Source organism: Doryrhamphus excisus, linkage group LG6, assembly GCF_037039965.1.
Source record: "Doryrhamphus excisus strain RoL-2023G ecotype Guam linkage group LG6, RoL_Dexc_Guam_v1.1, whole genome shotgun sequence".
Lineage (NCBI taxonomy): Eukaryota > Metazoa > Chordata > Actinopteri > Syngnathiformes > Syngnathidae > Doryrhamphus > Doryrhamphus excisus.
In genome coordinates, this window is record NC_136362.1 from 6,832,335 (window position 1) to 6,851,776 (window position 19,442).

General features: G+C 46.0%; 2 protein-coding genes across 4 annotated transcripts in view; one reads left to right on the plus strand and one right to left on the minus strand.

The window, feature by feature from the left end:
* stxbp4 (syntaxin binding protein 4) overlaps positions 1-18,944 on the minus strand; it is a 24,514-nt gene extending 5,570 nt beyond the window's left edge. Inside the window, exons 1-19 of one of the 3 annotated variants that reach the window (XM_078791295.1) lie at positions 18,820-18,944; positions 18,080-18,348; positions 14,249-14,329; positions 12,200-12,237; positions 9,863-9,936; positions 9,675-9,770; positions 9,522-9,591; positions 8,408-8,482; positions 7,680-7,759; positions 7,477-7,606; positions 7,209-7,341; positions 6,906-7,012; positions 5,755-5,980; positions 5,596-5,653; positions 5,448-5,512; positions 4,884-4,980; positions 4,569-4,693; positions 3,472-3,561; positions 2,583-2,648 (exon numbers count right to left, since the gene is read on the minus strand). In XM_078791295.1, coding sequence (XP_078647421.1) covers positions 2,583-2,648; positions 3,472-3,561; positions 4,569-4,693; positions 4,884-4,980; positions 5,448-5,512; positions 5,596-5,653; positions 5,755-5,980; positions 6,906-7,012; positions 7,209-7,341; positions 7,477-7,606; positions 7,680-7,759; positions 8,408-8,482; positions 9,522-9,591; positions 9,675-9,770; positions 9,863-9,936; positions 12,200-12,237; positions 14,249-14,329; positions 18,080-18,082 — 1,614 coding nt within the window. In that variant the 5' untranslated portion in view covers positions 18,083-18,348; positions 18,820-18,944. Of the gene's footprint in view, positions 1-2,582; positions 2,649-3,471; positions 3,562-4,568; positions 4,694-4,883; positions 4,981-5,447; positions 5,513-5,595; positions 5,654-5,754; positions 5,981-6,905; positions 7,013-7,208; positions 7,342-7,476; positions 7,607-7,679; positions 7,760-8,407; positions 8,483-9,521; positions 9,592-9,674; positions 9,771-9,862; positions 9,937-12,199; positions 12,451-14,248; positions 16,698-18,079; positions 18,349-18,819 lie in introns of those variants that run through there. The other 2 variants (XM_078791296.1, XM_058066908.2) reach the window with 2 other exon arrangements.
* Positions 14,365-18,619, plus strand: hcar1-3 (hydroxycarboxylic acid receptor 1-3). The gene is made up of 2 exons (XM_078791297.1): positions 14,365-15,057; positions 17,616-18,619. Exons 1-2 carry the CDS (start codon positions 14,683-14,685, stop codon positions 18,300-18,302), a joined length of 1,062 nt encoding a protein of 353 aa, XP_078647423.1. The 5' UTR covers positions 14,365-14,682; the 3' UTR covers positions 18,303-18,619.
* Positions 18,945-19,442: the final 498 nt, after the last annotated feature.

Here is a 19,442-nt window from a genome sequence, read left to right on the forward strand (position 1 = left end):
CTTTAACGTGTCAGCTTGCATATTTTCCCACACGTTATGAACAAAGCGGCGGGGTCATGTGTCAGCGGGTGGGACGGGTAGGTTCAACCCTCGGATGGAAAGTTACATAAGTGTCAATGACACCTGCCGCAACGAGACAGGCAGCCCCGCCCATGACTGTGAGCACAAATGCGGAAGCGTACGTGTTGTTGTTGGCCGCGTGATGTTGGGCTGGCGGGACTCTGAGAGCCGAGCGGGACGGCCCGACGTCCTCCTGAGATGCTGTCAGGTGTCGCATGCAGCGGAGCACATGCGTGTGCCGCCGCCACATGTCACATGGAGGCGCACGGGCCCTCGCACCCGAACGCCACGGCGGGCGAGCGCACGTGCACACACGTTTGGGGGAACGGATGGTGTGTCCTTGCTGCAACATGTGTGACATCACGAGGGATGGGGTTGGAGGGGGGGGGGGTCCGATCAGACGCCTTTCTTCGTGTTCTTCTTGAGGACATGATTCATGTGGAAATGACACCGTGTCTGAAAGCGCAAATGTGGGCCCATTGTTGAAAGGAAGTGTGTGTGTTTGTGCGCCACTGGTTGAGTAACTAATGGATCGCAGCATGAGCAGTCTTGTCCCCAGCTGGGGTCCGAGCGGGTCCTGGTTCCCAAGATGACTGTGTCTAACGAGGGAGCGTCTCTCGCTCTCTCCCTCTCCTAAACAGCACATGCAAAAAATAAAACAGCAGCATCTCTCGCCATGCGTGAATCGGAGCATCAAGCGGAACAAAAGAGCAGCCCGTCTGGTATCCCGTATAGTCGTATTGTCCAGCACTTCCTTTCTAAGACCAATATCGGCAGCCCACACTACCCCAAAACAACCAATGCCACACACAACATCGGGAAAGCCTGTCTGAGTAACATTTATGGCAGGGGTATCCAGAATGGCACATTCTAAAGATATAATTTAAAAGGAACCTAAGGGAACGTTTCTGCCCCATAAATGTAGTTGGAATGTTGTCTTCTGGTGTTAAACCATGCCAAAGTTTCACATAATGATTTTTGTGCATTTGGAAGTGAGCCCTGAAAGAAGTTTGGGATGGCTCGGAACGCTCTGTTTCAGAAGGTGTGGTCAAACTGTTCCTTTGTGATGTCACAGAGTGCGGACTTCCTTATATGGATGTGGCTGTAAGCTAGATAAGCTCTATTTTTGTGTTTATGTTGGAAGCAGGCTCATAGAAAGTGTTTCTTTGGATGTAAGGGGAAGCTACATTTGTTTCCGATCCCTAAAGACGCCGCCATCAGACACAAGTGGTTGGAGTTCCTGATTCCCTACCAGCAAAAGAAATGCATTTTAATCTGTCAACAGCATTTCATGTTTAGTGAACATGGGCCACTATACAGTTTACCAATGTCCTAACTTTGTTTATGGAAGGCATGGAGCAAAAGCGCTTGACTGTGTAGCATTATAGAGTGCGCATACAGGAAGCGGGGTTGCCAACAACCATTTCCCACCACAATCAGTGGCGCTAACTGAGTAGGTAGCATAAAAACCTGTGCTAAAGCTACTTACCATTGAGACTAAACTATTTTCTTGAGAAACCTCAGACTGTCCAGTCTCTACATCCGGATCGGATTCGGGTTCCAACACATACAGGTACGCTTGAATGTTAAAAACGGACATTTGAAAAGATACATCGCCGTTTATTATCAACTCCTGCAAAGTTGGGTCCTCCTAAGGACTCGGGAGTGTGACCAACCACAGCAAAGTGGGCGTGCATGGAGGCGGACCGTGGGTGGAATACATTAAAGCTGACCATTTTGGCGGGAAGCACCGAATCACAGAAGAGATACAGTTGGGGTAGGTGCAGATTCTGGAAGATGGAGAAAGATTTCTGTGCTGGTTATCGAGTGTAAACGCTCTATAGCCAAAAAATAGGTCCTCTTTCAGAAGAAACTTGGAAATATTTTCATTTTTCACCATGTGGCCCTCGCTGGACCCAACTCAAGGCTGCCGTCCCGGTGGAGTATTGTATCGGAAGTGACACCCCAATTTATCAGACAACCCCCCTTATGATCACAGATTTAGGCGAGTTATTTAAGTTTCGAGTGCGATTGACGGACAGGGCTTCCTGACCGTAAAAGCAATGCAAGCATACGACCGGAGCAGGTGTGCTGATGGCGTGCTGGCAGCCGCCTCATGATTGATCGCTTTATGCAACAGAACGAACGAGCAGAGGAAGAGAAGTGGGAGCCAGCGAGGCCGAGAGCCTTCAGCTGTGAATCACAACAAACAAACAGCAACCGTTTTGAGCCCCCCCTACATGAAAAAAAAAAAAACGCTTTTCAATGGAGGCCTCACCCGCCTCCCACCTCAGCGCTGCTGATGTGTCGGCGTGCGCCTCCTCCGCACGCCGCCCTCAGCCAGGAAGACTTTGGCTTGTTGAAGATGAAAGAGTGGAGGTGTGTACATGGACCTGCTGCTCTATTTTAAACCGAGTGCCCCTCCACCGCCGGCCCACACACACACCCCTCCCACCCTGTGCAAGTAAATACGGAAAGTGCCGCTGGATGGTTTTTAGCCATCCAACAAGCTGCTAGCTGACCTGTTTGACCTTGACCAGCTCCTCCTCCATCTGAAGGTGAACCCTCTGAGACTCCAGCAGCTGCTCCTGAAGGGGACAGTCAAAAGGGGACACACGTTCACGTATCAAGTCAGGAATACAACCAACACATCACCGCGTTGCATGTCCGAGAAGGAGTCAGAAGAAGCTGATCCAACCTCTGTGCCATCACTGATATTCATTATCCACTTCCTGCCACTTCCTGTCTTCCTCATGTTTCAGCAGTAAGAGAAAAACAAAGACGTGTAGTTGGACGTTTATTGAGTTTGTGTCCCATTTTTGGCCCCCGCCACATTGTAGAAATACAAATCAGGGGCAGCTTAAGGAGGAAGCCCAGACTTCGTCCAGCTCCTCCTGGCGGATCCCAAGGCGTTCCCAGGCCGGTTGAGAGACTCCAACGTGTCCTCAGTCGGCCACGAGGCCTCCTAGCAGTCGGCTGTGCCCTGAACACCCCCCCCCAAAGAGGGTTATCCTGACCAGATGCCCGAGCCGTCTCATCTCGACTCACTGACCGTTCTTCTTCTTGTTCTTCTGCTTTGGGCGTTTTTTCTCATATTTTGAGCGATGGTCTTAAACTTTTGATCATCAGATAAACAGCCTAATTCACTTGAATTGTTTTTTTGGATATTGTAGCTCTACTTAGAACCTCATTAAGATCCAAATGTGCAAAGGGTACATTCTGGTCTTCTATGGACTGTATGTAACAGTCCTGGTCCTATGATTGACCCTTGAGGTACGCCGCTAATCATATCTCGACATGAAGATGTGTGTTCTTGTGTTCTTCACACGTTGCTTCCTGTTTGTGAAGCCGTTTGTTATCTGATGACCTCTGTCTCAATAAAAGTACCGCAGGTAGGATTTTGGGTTTTACCTGGAGCCTCTTGATCTCCCTCAAAGCATCGATGTGCTCCTTCCTCACACGTTCCATTTCATCCAGGTCGTCTGAGTCCGACGGTGACTGCTACACACACACACAAACATAAACGCGCAAAATATAAACACGCAGGTTGAAAGCTTCATCCGTATGTTCATTGTCGCTCCGTGAATACGTTCTTTGAGCACGAGAGCACTTCTTCCTACGGCACGCGTTGGCTGCGCTACGCCGTGATCGATTGCGTCGCAGTGAGTGAGCGACCCGCAAAGCTTTCCATCCGGCTAATAGGAGTGCACTGCCCCCCCCCCCGAGAGAGCGGCAACAGATCAATGACCATGGTGTCGATGCGACAGGGCCCGCGTCGGCGTACCAGCACACTTATAGCCAATATAACACTCTTACTTTAAAAGCAGGGCTGTCAAATGATTACAACTTGAAATCACATATATCAAAGTTAATTCAAATGAATTAACCTTGATTAATCAACATTTACACCGCTGTTTTTAATGTTATTTTATGAACAAACATATAAGACACACTTTTATGCATTTGCATGTATGAAATCTATGTTATATAATATCATTACATTGAAATAACAATAACTAAATAATAAAAATAATATAAATATAACATAATAATATCATTAATTAAGCAAATGATATACATTCCGGTGCTTACTAAATGTAAAAATAGGATTTGTACATATATATAAGCCTCACCGGACTATAAGCTGCACATTTCCATGAGTCCATAAGGACCAGACAGCTCTTCATTTGACAGGAACCAATCATGTTTCATCTGGTTTCATCTTACAAACAACATTCAACTCATCACACAGCAACTTAACACTCATAAGGAGCGAAAAATAAACAATATATATATATAAGTACCAATACACGTTTTCCCGCAGGGTTCAAGGTTTAAGAAAAAAAAGGCTTATACAGCAGAAATTACGGTAATAGACCACAAATGTCCAACCCAAGGCTCGGGGGCCAGATTTGACCAGTTACAAGTGGCTGTTTTGTTGTTGTTATGTATCTATGACACCCGTCTTACAAGTAGCAATCTACCGCATGTTAAAGATCGGGGCCTACCGGCTGGTGAGTGGGCGAGTCCAGCAGACTTAACAGGTCATCGGATGTGAACTTTGACCCCGGCTGGGTGGCGGCCAGCTCCTCCAGCTGAGGCCTGAACACCTCCCTGGTGAGCCTCTCAAAGTCTGACAACACAACAGCAGGAAGAAGCGTTTAACCCTTTGTTACACAGAATGGAACATGGAATATATCAAATAGTTCCCTACGGCATACTTCTTTTAGCGTGTTGGCGGATGCTGATGCCGTCGCCCCATGCTGACACTTTAACAACAATAACATCGGTCTAGTGAGGCATAGCGGATAGGGAGTTCTAACCTGTGTAGGCCACCGTCCCGGACGGGTCCGCCTGGAGTTGGGACCTGAACGCCTGCTGCTGAGCTTCTGTGGGCTTCAGGCCGAGCAGGTCCAGAGCCTGAACACACACACGGATCGATAGATGCACGTCAATATGCCGTGCATAACAAACCACATGCACATGGGATGCCCCCCCCCCTCCCCGCAACATCTCCACATTATAAACACTGTATGAAAATGATGTCAATGAATACCTTGGTATATTGTTATATTATATATATATCTTTTTTATAATTATATATATTATATTTATTTATTTTTATATAATATAAATATACATTTTATATAAATTAAATAAATATAAATAGTAATACTGGGGGGATCCACTATGTACACCCACCTCGGTTGCTTAAACAAATGATGAGGATGGATTGTTGTTGCAGCGCGCCCTCTAGTGGCCACCGTGATAATGACCGAACATCATTAATGATGTCACACAAAGGGGGCAGTGTCTTTCAAACGAGCGTGTTACCATCGTTACCACGGCAACAGAGGTGGAAGGAAAAAGTTGAGAACATGGGTCACCTGCTCCAGCCGCTCCAGTTTGAGACGACAGCTGGCGACCAGGGAACGTTTGCCGCAGGTGGCATCTTCAAAAGGAAGAAGACATTGCTGTGCCTCCATATTGCGGTACATCTTCATTAGATAGCGTACCTAATGAAGTGACACATACCAGCCCCAGGGACGGAGGAAATGCACGTCTGTTCCGTTCTGACCGGCGACACTCGGACCTGCGGACATTCCAGTTGACACCACGCCACTGACTACTACTAGGAGTATTAGTAGTACTAGCTACAATATTAGCTTGTCCACGAATGCTTATAGCCCCCACCTGGCTGACATTGACCGCCGGGAGCGTCTCGCTGGCTGGGTTTCGGCTGGAGGTGATCTTGGTGACAACGACCGGCGGCGGGCCCCCGGCTCCCAGGCCCAGGTGCCTCGTCTGGGGTCCCCCTGCGCCCGAAGACCCCTGCATGGAGATGGGACTGTGAGGCCCGCTGCTGGAGCTGGAGGAAGTCCGCCGCCGGATGAAGGCGACTTCCACGGTAGGATCTGGTCTGCGGTGTGGAGGAGAAGCAGAACAAGGACATCGAGCCATGGTTGTTTTTATTATTAGTATTATTAGTATTATTATTATTAGTCATCCCTGCTTAAATCTATAACTATTTGTTTCCAAATAAATCATCGTCATACTTACAAAAAGTATGAAAAAAAAGTATATTTTCAAGCATAACATTTGATTAAATTATTCATTCATTCATTCATTTTCTACCGCTTTTTCCTCACGAGGGTCGCGGGGGGTGCTGGAGCCTATCCCAGCTGTCTGCGGGCGAGAGGCGGGGTACACCCTGGACTGGTCGCCAGCCAATCACAGGGCACATATAGACAAACAACCATTCACACTCACATTCATACCTATGGACAATTTGGAGTCGCTAATTAACCTAGCATGTTTTTGGAATGTGGGAGGAAACCGGAGTACCCGGAGAAAATGCACGGGGAGAACATGCAAACTCCACACAGAGATGGCCGAGGGCGGGAATTGAACCCTGGTCTCCTAGCTGTGAGGTCTGCGCGCTAACCACTAGACCGCCATGCCATGCTAGACCGCCATTAAATTATGTAAAATACAAATATAAGGCATTCAGAAGACGCATTCATGTAATGTTACTGGAATGTTCAGCGAGACACACAAGCACCAGACCACATCCCACAATCAACTCTGAACACCCGATGTCACTTCCTGTCCGCCACCACTCAGCTCCCCCTAGTAGCTCAGAGCTCATTTACATCAGCACACACAAGCAGAAGTCTTATTTCTTAAATGTCTTATTTTCTCTTATTATGTCTACTACAGTGGTGTCCAAAGTGCATCCCGGGGGCCTTTTGTGACCTGCGGCACATTCTAAAAATCAGCAGTCATCTTAAAAATAAGAATAAAAATAAGAAAAGAAACTGAGGATGTTTCCAGGTGTGCTGGACCTGAGTCTGGTGCGTGTGAGGATGCTCCTGGCCTCCTCGTACGTCACTCCGATGAGAGACTCCTTGTTGATGGACACCAGCTGGTCTCCGACAAGCAGCCGGCCGTCCTTAAAACACACAAACATGACAAATCGCTTCAGGGTCGACGGAAGCAAACATTTCACAGAGGGAACCATGTTTTTAACGGTAAGGGCGGTATCGTGTTAGGGCCTGTGGACATCACAAACATGGCGGACATGCATGAAACGGCGTCAGAGAGACAACGCCATAGTCAAACTGGTTGGAGTGGAGAAGCTGGCAGACCTTCTGGCAGTCTCCCCCTGCCACTATTTCCTGGATGAACACCATGGGGCCTTCGGCACGGTTGGCGCCGCCCTTGATGATGAGGCCCAGTCCGCTTCCCTTAGCGATGCATATCAGCTGGATGACGCTGTCGCTGCGGGACGAGAGCGAGAGAGACTTCACTACCAATCCCATCAACCGTCTACTCTCCTCGTCCTCATCTCTATCTGCTCTTTGCACGTTGAAGATGAGACGTTTTCCACCGAGTTGAGGAGTCTTTTGGACCCACCTGAAGGCCGGTGTGGGCGTGTAGGAGGAGGCGTGGCTGTAGGCAGTGACCCCCTCTTTGGGACTGAGGAGCTGGGGGCTCTCGGACCTGGATGAGGAGGAAGAGGAGGCCGCGGTGTCGGTCAGCTTCCCTATACGGACACAAGACCGCCTTGAGTGTCAGCTGAAGAGTCCCACCAGCAGGCGGCGCTGCTTGCGGTTCACCTGCTGGAGTTGGAGAGATGCGACCCGAAGATGCGGAAGGACTGGAGCCGTACTTCTCCATCAGCTCCACAAACTCCCGCCTGAAGGACACGCGGGACAACAACGTCAGGACGCGGCGGTGATGACGGAACGCCGGGCCTCATCCGTGTGCGTCTGATGCGCCGCCACTGAACTTGAGGCCCCCTCAGGTTAGCATTAGCATTAGCGTGACATTTGTGGTCCATGCTCTGAGGGCATCAGGTGGCTATCTCCCTCACATGGATACACAATCAGCCTGATCTCAGATGTCAGTGTGGATCAGTGAGACCGGAACCAGACAAGAACACAACAACACGGGTCTCCTTTAGCGTTTGGCGTTCTTCAAACAGTTTTAGTTTCTTCTCCTGCCGTTCACCGCCACCCTGCATCCATAAACAAAAGTCCCCGACCGCACACACATTGTGAGGTGAGCTCGGGCTGGGCTCCGCCCCCCTGCGGGTCACAGAGCCCGTGGACAGGCGGCCGCGGTGGCGGCGACGTCCCTGTTGTGTCAGGGAACGTTTGGGCTGACGAGGCGGTCCGATGCGGAAAAGCACAGAGGACAGCAGAGTGTCAGTCGCTTCGGGACGTCGCCTCAGCTGACGCTCAAAAAACACACTGACGCGTGACCCTCCGCTGGCCTGACCTTGTTGATGTCACATGATCCTTGTTTGCATGACACGGGAAGCACAAGAACACCGTGTATTTACCTGGACTCGTTGTCCCTGGCGACCAGCAGAGACATGTGATTGGACAGGGACGCCGTCCTCAGGATCTCCACGGCCCTGCAGACAGACGACACATGACTAGAGACGGCCATATTGCATTTCGAACCAATAAACGATATGGCACCCCGTTTATTCCCGATACCGACAGCAGCAGGAGCAATGAAATATTATGCTTCTTCTGCTGGAGGTAGTATTTCCCAAATATACACAGAATATGCAATATACAAGTATTGGAGGTGCGATATTCGACCATGAAGTATTCAAGGAAGACGCCTTACTCCCATCGCATAACTAGCTATTTGTGACATGTTGCACACGACAGGTTGGACTTCAGTTTCCTGTTTTGTGCTCTTATTTGGGTTTCCTGTTTGGACCGATTGTACTACTACTACTACTACTACTACTTAGTAGTATGGTCATTCCTAATTTTTGTCATGTTTAATTGGTTCCACAAGTCAGATTCCTTATTTACAGATGGAATATTTGGGTAGCTGGAGCATAAAAAACCTGTTTGACTATATAAACACAGGTTTCCACATTATTAGAGCCCTCTAGACATGAAATAACACCCCTATAGTCACCTTTATACTCATATTACCCAATGCAACGAACATAACAAGATTAACTGTGGCGACTGTCTTATCAATGTAACATTACTGACACCTAGTGGCCATTGTGGAATGCTACATCACATCTGAATGAGTCTAATGAATGCCTTCTATCGGTATTATACTTCATTTATCCATTTTTGATGCATGAAAATGCTTAATTTAGGCCAACAATGTGTCACGTTTCATGAAATACATATTTGTTACAGAAATATTAAGCCATAGTTAATGGCAACAGCGCTGATTTATTGATTATCATGCATAATTTGGGTGTGTAAAATGTATTGAAATACTTTTTGACTGATAACAAGCCTTCGTCAACCACTAATCAGCATGATATAGTCATTAATATATTTTGAAATATATATTAATACAGAAACCCCCCCCCCAGTTAAGGATAAGAGTAGAGGAGGGGTGTTGCCATGGCGACAGGAGCGCCATACCATGAGCTGTAAAGCATTTCTATTCATGGCAAGTGTGTCAGTCACCTCTCGTTGGTGACCCCGATCAGACTGATGTTATTGACATCCAGAATCAGGTCACCTGACTTAAGCCGACCTGGAACACACAGGGAGACGCGGCAGTGAGAGGGGGATGAAGAGTAAGGTGACGACACAGAAAAGCCACGACTAGACAGCGACCGTCCTGGGCGGCCAGTCCTCCCGCTACGACTCTTTTGATGTAGATGCCAAAGTCCTCTCCTGTCACCTCCCGGTAGCCTCCGATCACCTTCACGCCTGAAAGGGGAAACGCAAACACAAGAACTCGTGACCTCGGGGGGGGGGGGAGCCAGGGAGAGGAGTGCAGCGACGGAGGGCGAGGAGCTCACCGAGGCCGCGCCTGCAGTCGCAGAACTCCAGCCTGTGGACGGCTCGGCTGATGCCGTGCGGGCCCATGATGGTCCTGAGGGCAAAAGTCACTTTCAGAACACTGTGCCGCCTAAAGCCTCTCGCACTGTGTGTGTGTGTGTGTGTGTGTGTGTGTGTGTGTGTAAATCATCAAATGAAATCACACATCACATTGTCATTGTCTCCTCCTCCCTCACGCAGCCCCCAAACAACCCCAGCGACACGTGCTCAAAAAACTAGAAACACACACTTGACGTCAGCGTTTCTTGCTCATAAACACATTATAACGGGACTTTCTCTTGTCTCTACTTCTGAGTGAGCAGCAGATTTTACTTTGATGGTAACACTGCTTCTTAACGTTTGAACAAAACAGAAGGAAAAGACATAGCAAGAGAGACCGGCGATGCTAACTTAGCCACTTTCTTGCTAAAAAAAAAAAAAGGCGACTCGTGACAAACTTGGCGACTTTTGCTGGTCTCATAATCGCTCTTCGGCAAGCGCAGGTGGCGCTGTCTAAAACAGCAACATTTAAAACATGTGCAGTAATTTTAGTTGAATATTTTAGTAGAATATATAACATTATATAGGTATAATATTACAAGAATAAAGTCAAAATATTATGGGAATAAAGTAATAAATGTGTGAAAAAAATGTACTGGAAAAAAGCTGAAAAACAGCAAAAAATTGAACAAAAAACTGCTGTAACTTTACAAGAATAACGTAAAAATATTACAAAAAAAATTTTCCCGTTGAAATACACGCTCCTCAGCAACCAGGAAGTGACGAGGCATCTCGTCGTGCTGCGTGAAGGAGGTTAGGCATTGAAATGATAACGCATGGGTGCACATTTGGACAAGCCAGCTTCATTTTGGAATAAGATGATGGAAGTCAAATGGAGTTATTTGGACGTAACGCGGATGAAGAACACAGCATTCCCAGACAAACACTTGCTGCCCACAGTAACATTTGGTGGTGGTTTCATCATCCTGAAATAATATTTTCAATATTATTGACAATCTGTGATTTAAAGCGGCATCAAACCTGACTCAACTGGAGATGTTTTGGAAAGAGGAACGGTCCAAAATACCTTCAGCCAGAATCCAGACCCTCATTGAAAGCTATAGGAAGCATTTTATTTCTTCAAAAGGTGTATCTACTAAATATTGATGTCATTTTTATGTTGGGGTGCCCAAATGTATGCCTACTTTTGTTGAAATAATGATTCTAAACTTGGTGTAAATCCTCTAAACTTCATTTGACTTCTCATCTATCAGCGTGTTGGTCTGCTATATGACATATATGATATATTTATCTGGATTAGCTTTAGATAAGAACATCTAAAAAATGATCAGGGGTGCCCAAAACACTGTATGTTCTAATGAAAATTAGAGTCCAATTTTTCTTTTGTTATATATTGTCCAGCCCTTGAACACAACATTATGTGTGCTTGAGAAATCAGTCAGTATCATCAAAAAATTGAGTTTAATAAAAAGTAAGTAATGTTAAAAAAAAGTCATAATACTATGAGAAACAAAGAAAAATAAAGTTGTCATTTTTGTATAAAATTAGTTTGGGGAAAGTTATAATAGTCCAAATATTTTGCAATAAAGTCATAATATTCAGAAAAAGAAATCTGCTCAAATTATTTCAGAAAAGAGTAAAATGTTTGAAAAAAAGAGTGAAGTTAATGCTTATGATATGCTTTTTCATCTCTAGAAATATGTATAACATCCTAGCATATGTGTTACTTTACTAAGTAGCAAAGTCGCATCCTTTCATTCGTCACTGCGGTGTAAACATTTGGACACCCCTGCTCTGGGTAAGCCCCACGCCGCCCATTTACCCGAATAGCCATGCTCTTATTTACATTTCGGTCAGCTGAGGGTGAAACAAGCGGATCACGTGGTCTTTCCTGACCTGGCGGCACACAAACGAGCCGGCGAGGGAGCAATTAAAGTGATCGCTTAATTCCCGATAATCTGCATTACCTGCCGCCACCGATTAACGTCACGCAGCGGAGCCACAACACAAACTTAACACCTTCTACGTGCTGGAAACGCGACTGGAGGGTCGATACTGACATGTGTCAGGGAATGACCTTCCGGACAAAGTTTTGAAAGACTTTTGGAACACTTTTGTATCCGCCCGAGGACGTCATGTCAAAACATAATATCATTCAATCATTCAAAGAAACCATCGTGGAGTCAAAGTATTGCTTGTCATGTGTAAAGATGGAGGACCACAACAGAAGAAGACCCTCCTCCGAGGAAGGAAGGAAGGAAGGATGTAGGGAGTAAGGAAGGAAGGAAAGATCTTACCAGTAGAGCAGCGACAGTCTATTGAACCTCTCAGCTTCCTGCGGTAGAAATGGCATCACGCGGGGTGAGAGAGGGAAAGAGAGAGGGGGAGAGAGAGAGAGAGGAAGAGCACCCAATCACACGCACTGGCACATATGCCAAAGTCACGCCGCCATGACAAAACGGCGGCCGTCTCTGGGGAAGATGATGACGATGATGAGACGAGGCTGGTGTGTGTGAGAGCGGGAGACGAGAGAGGGATGAAAATCCGCCTAGACGGGGGGAGACACACACACACACACACCTTTACACACTAATCCATGCTGATACCCGTCCGTCTCTCACACACACACACACACACACACACACACACACACTGCAGCAACTTTAAGCTTGGTGGTTTCTTAAAGGAGATTATTTTAATGTATTCCTCTTATGAGAAATGTTTTGTGCGAGTAAACATTGCCGATAACGAGGAAGAAGACGTCCACGTTATGTCACACTATTTACATCACGCTCATGCTAATAAATAACAACAAGGCCTTATGTAACACTTTGGCATGGTGGCGAGACCTCTTCATACCCGACTGTGCCGTGTGGATTTCTAGCGTCGCCATTTCTAGGGTTCACCACAGGGCTGCAATCTATCTGTGGCAACACTGGGGTGTCAAATACGCTTAATTTGGTCTGTTGTCTTTCTCTTATGTCACAAACAAGACCGGGTGACCTGAGAGCGTCTTTGGATTGGGGAGGGGCCCGAAGCAGCACCCCCCTGCTCGCTAAGAAGGTGCTTTAAAAGTCTTTTTACGAGGTTTGGCTTGTTTTTTAGTTATCCTTCTGAATACCTTATACAGTAAAGTCTCGTTATATCGATATCGGTTATATCGAAGTACTGCTTATTACGATACTATTTTCATTTCCCGGCAAATTTCTAGTCTTTTATGGTATAATTAGTTCCGTTAGTACGATACCCGGTTATTATGATAATCTGGTTACTACGATGCCCTTTTCATCTCCCGCCAGCCAATTTGGTCTGCTTATATCGATACAAAAGCAGCTTAAATCAATCTTTGCTTAAGGATTTCGATACCAAAAAAGAACACGGCGACATTTGTACGCTTGTGTCTTCGTTGGAATAGGTGTGTATGCTATGTCAGTTGGTTCTTCTGTTGCAGGCATGTGTTTGGCCAGCTATGTGGGGCGGGTTGAGCATGACCTGTGAACCAGGAAGTGCGGGAATCGGTGTGTGTGCTGTGCTCTGGTGGTGGAAGTGTGAAAAATAAAGTTGACTGGAAGCAGCCGTTCGCCGTGTTCTTTTTTTGGTATTGAAATCCTTAAGCAAAGATTGATTTAAGCTGCTCGACATTGTTCTATAGTATAGAACAATGTCGAGTGCATTATTGCCCACTTTTAATGCAGTTCGGCGCAGGATCGGATATATCGACAGTCCGGTTATATCGATATTTTTTCCGACTCCCGACAATATCGATATAACGAGACTTTACTGTAGTTGTATTTTTGTCATTTTTATCATGGAAATGTTTAATTTAGGCCCAAAATTTGTCACATTTATTTAAACATGCATCTTTTCTTAGGTTGTACTCAACCAAGAAAGATTTTTTTTTTGCAAAAACCTCAAGAGGGTAAAGCTGCAACATTCTGCATTGCAAAATGAGGGGATCTAGAATATTAGCATATTATTCATTCATTCATTCATTTTCTACCGCTTATCCTCACGACACCCTGGACTGGTGGCCAGCCAATCACAGGGCACATATAGACAAACAACCATTCACACTCACATTCATACCTATGGACAATTTGGAGTCGCTAATTAACCTAGCATGTTTTTGGAATGTGGGAGTGGAATTGAACTCGGGTCTCCTAGCTGTGTTGCCTGCGTGCTAACCACTCGCACGCCGTGCAGCCCTTATCATATTATATTATATTATCATAACGACATTATCAATGCTAATGCTGTTGAGAGGGTGGTGGAAACAATCTGGTTGTTGACGTTTTGATAGAAGAGAAGCACACAAAGAGATATAGTAGAGCTAGTAGTTGTCTGACCTTGTAGTCTAGTTGGGGGACTTCCTCCGTTGTGGTAACTGCTTGACGCGCACGTGTGTCGAAAGACGTCAACACTGCAACCTAGAAAGATCACACGTTAGTTAAAAGAACGTTTCAGACGTGGAGTGAAAGTGAAAGTGTGTATGTTTTTCCACAGGAAGTTTACTTGTCCCATTTTGCAGTGACACTTTTTGAATCAGTGCATTCTTTTCAAATGCTGTGGTTATAAACGACTTACAAATGATGACTCAGGGTTGTTTTTTTTTTTTTTAGAAAGATGCTTCGTAAATTTTGCGATGTTGAAAGAAAATGTTTTCCATCTTTGTGTTAAAATCAGGAAGGTGAAAAAGAGAAGCAGCAAGTTTCCGGCATCTTGAAACCTTCAGCCTGTCAATCATTGTCCCCACTGAGACTCAACTCAGTCCATTTTCCGAATGGAGTCGGATCAGAACCGGACCAGCCCGGGGCCCGCCGGGGTCTGCCCTCCCGTTGGCATCCAGCTGGAGGGCGTCATCCTGCCGCCGGTCCTCACGCTGGACGTCGTTCTGGGCTTGCTGGGGAACCTGGTGGCTTTCTGGATCTTCTGCTTCCGGATCAAGTCGTGGAACCCCAACAACCTGTTCCTCTTCAACCTGGTCATTGCGGACTTCCTGGCGCTGGTCAGTCTGCCTCTGAGGATCGATGCCTTGCTCAGAGGTCACTGGGTGTTTGGAGACGCCGTGTGCCGCATCAACCTCTTCCTCATGTTCTCCAACCGCACGGCCAGCATCGCCCTCATGACCGTCGTGGCCTTTTACCGATATTTCAAGGTCAGCCGAGGTCATGTTGACTTTCATCTCACTCGCTGCTAACATTGCTTTTACCTGACTTGTGTGGTCTGCATCTATGTAGCATGCTAGCTGGCCCCCTACATCAGTGACCGTACATCACCACTGTCCGCATAGCATAGCATAGCATAGCATAGCATAGCATAGCATGACCTAACTGAAACGGGTCTGGAACCAATTAATTGCGATAAATAAGGGATGAGTGTACATCTGTACCTACATCACTACTGTCTACGTCGCTGTTATCTATGTCAGTGAGTACATCACTACTGACCACATCATGAACTACATCACCCACTACATCCCTATTGTCTACGTCCCCGACTACAACACTGTTGACCACATCACTACTGCCTACGTCGCTAACTACATCACTAGAGATTACATCAGTACCTATATCATCCACTACATCGCTACTGACTACATCAGTATCTACGTCACTGTACCGTTTACGTGAGTAGCTACATAACTGTCTTGGTAGCTTGCTACATCACGACTGACAACATCAGTACCTACAGTACATCACTAGAGACTACATCAGTGCCTATATCACCCACTACATCGCTGCTGACTACATCAGTATCTACGTCCCCAACTACATAAGTACTGTTTACGTGAGTAGCTACATAACTGTCTTGGTAGCTTGCTACATCATGACTGACAACATCAGTACCTACAGTACATCCCTACAGACTACATCAGTACCTATATCACCCAATACATTGCAACTGATATCAGTATCCACATCACCAACTACATCACATCAACATCACTACTGTCTACGTCAGCACCTATATCACCCACTACATAAGTACTGTTTACGTCACTAGCTACATAACTATCGTCTTTGTAACAAACTACATCCCTACAGACTACATCAGTACCTATATCACCCACTACATCACCGACTACATAAGTACCGTTTACGTCACTAGCTACATAACTATTGTCTTTGTAACTAACTACATCCCTACAGACTACATCAGTACCTATATCACCCACTACATCACCGACTACATAAGTACCGTTTACGTCACTAGCTACATAACTATTGTCTTTGTAACTAACTACATCCCTACAGACTACATCAGTACCTATATCACCCAATACATCGCAACTGATATCAGTATCCACATCACCAACTACATCACATCGACATCACTACTGTCTACGTCAGTATCTATAACACCCACTACATAAGTACTGCTTACGTCACTAGCTACATAACTATTGTCTTTGTAACTAACTACATCCCTACAGACTACATCAGTACCTATATCACCCACTACATCACCGACTACATAAGTACCGTTTACGTCACTAGCTACATAACTATTGTCTTTGTAACTAACTACATCCCTACAGACTACATCAGTACCTATATCACCCAATACATCGCAACTGATATCAGTATCCACATCACCAACTACATCACATCGACATCACTACTGTCTACGTCAGTATCTATAACACCCACTACATAAGTACTGCTTACGTCACTAGCTACATAACTATTGTCTTTGTAACTAACTACATCCCTACAGACTACATCAGTACCTATATCAACCACTATATCGCAACTGATAGCAGTACCCACATCACATCACTACTGTCTACGTCAGTACCTACATCACCGACTACATAAGTACTGTTTACGTCACTAGCTACATAACTATTGTCTTTGTAACTAACTACATCCCTACAGACTACATCAGTATCTATATCACCCAGTACATCGCAACTGATATCAGTATCCACATCACCAACGACATCACATCGACATCACTACTGTCTACGTCAGCACCTATATCACCCACTACATAAGTACTGTTTAAGTCACTAGCTACTTAACTATTGTCTTTGTAACTAACTACATCCCTACAGACTACATCAGTACCTATATCACCCACTACATCGCAACTGATATCAGTATCCACATCACCAACTACATCACATCGACATCACTACTGTCTACGTCAGTATCTATAACACCCACTACATAAGTACTGCTTACGTCACTAGCTACATAACTATTGTCTTTGTAACTAACTACATCCCTACAGACTACATCAGTACCTATATCAACCACTATATCGCAACTGATAGCAGTACCCACATCACATCACTACTGTCTACGTCAGTACCTACATCACCGACTACATAAGTACTGTTTACGTCACTAGCTACATAACTATTGTCTTTGTAACTAACTACATCCCTACAGACTACATCAGTATCTATATCACCCAGTACATCGCAACTGATATCAGTATCCACATCACCAACGACATCACATCGACATCACTACTGTCTACGTCAGCACCTATATCACCCACTACATAAGTACTGTTTAAGTCACTAGCTACTTAACTATTGTCTTTGTAACTAACTACATCCCTACAGACTACATCAGTACCTATATCACCCACTACATCGCAACTGATATCAGCACCCACATCACATCGACATCACTGACTACATCACGACTGAACCACTTCCTGTTCCTGTCACTAAGGTTCGGGCATGTTGTGTGTCCACAGGTGGTCCATCCGCACCACCGCTTCAACCGCATGAGCAAGGCACAGGCGGGAATGCTGTCCTTGTTTGTGTGGCTGCTGGTGGTCAGCCCTCGCGTTCCCATGCTGGCCTACAATCACATCAAGGGCGGCGGGAACGCCACCCAGTGCTTCTTCTTCACGTCCTACAAGGAGGCGTCGCGAGGCATCATCATCCTGGTGGGGATGCACCGCATCCTGACCGTGCTGGAGTTCATCATCGCCATGGCCATGCTACTCTTCTGCTCGGTGCGCATCTCCCGCTTCCTGAAGGAACGCCAGATGGGAAAGCCAGACAAAGTGCGCAAGGCCATGCGGGTATGCGTCGCCATCGTGGTCGTCTTCGTGGTGTGCTTCCTTCCCACCACCATCACCACCATCGGCGTGTGGGTCATCCGCTCGTACCGCCCGTGGGACTGCGGCGCCTTCTACACCTTCACGCAGCTCACCATCGTGTCTTTAGGCCTCAACTTCCTCAACTCGGCGCTCGACCCTGTCGTCTACGTCTTCTCCAGCTCCATGTTCAGGAAAGCCATCCTCGACTCCATGCCCCGCCTCCTTCGCTGTGGGCGGGACGAGGGCGAGTACGCCGTGTCCTCGTCTGCGTCTCAGTCCACCAGCCAACAAGAGCTCAAGTCTCTGAGGAGCGGCAGAGAGAGTGACGCCATTTAAGGAGCTTCTTCTTTGCCGCCACCTTATCTTCATTCGCATCACCGACCTTGGAAACAACATACAACACGCTTTATATCACAATGGCGTTTACTATGACGTCCACATGCTTAACACATCGTTTTTAGAATAAAGACAAATGCAGTGAGTTACTTTGTCTTGCTGTGTGTCCCCACTGCATCATCTCAATCACTGACCTCTTGTTGTTATTGTAGCCACACTGCCATGTATGGTCTTTTGCGCCATCTACAGGACAAACTGTACGGTTCCCAATACAATTTAGTTGACTGAGGACAAACTAAAAGAAACGACGACGTCAAATATGTACAAAAAATATGTAAAAATAATAATAATTATGCTCTGTGGTGTGTTCATGTTACTGGTGTTCTATTGTTGATGTTGTAGCTGCACTTGTAGCAAGCTAGCACCAACCTCGGCATTTTCATTGATACCAGAATTAAAAATATACTTCAGGACTCACAAAAACTCACAAGGACTCACAAAATATACCCAACTTTACCTTTTGTGGGGGATTCGGCAGCCTCTGTCATCATCTTCACCACATTTTCTTCTGCAACGGACAAGTTTGTTTGCTGCTGATGCAAAATGGACAATTAGCTCCACCCGCTCGGACTGCACCAGGTCAACAAATTAAGCCATCGGATCCGAAGTCGGTAGCAGGGACAGCACTTCCGTGTTTTACTTCCGTATAAAGTCTACGTACACAACCAATATTTTCGAGAATTTTTTTTTTAATAGTTTATTTTAAAATGTAATTTTGTGTTCGAATTCTAATTTTACCACCGACAATAATTAAGTGTTCAAGTGTATTTAAAAAATATATATAATTTAATAAAAATGCAGTGTCCTATATCTAATACTGGTCTAACTATTCATTCATTTTCTACCGCTTATCCTCACGAGCGTGCTGGAGCCTATCCCAGCTGTCTTGGAGCGAGAGGCGGGGTACATCCTGGACTGGTGGCCAGCCAATCACAGGGCACATATAGACAAACAACCATTCACACTCACAATTGGGAGTGGCCAATTAATCTAGCATGTTTTTGGAATGGTGGAGGAAACCGGAGTACTTGGAAAAAACCCATGCATGCACGGGGAGAACATACAAACTCCACAGAGATG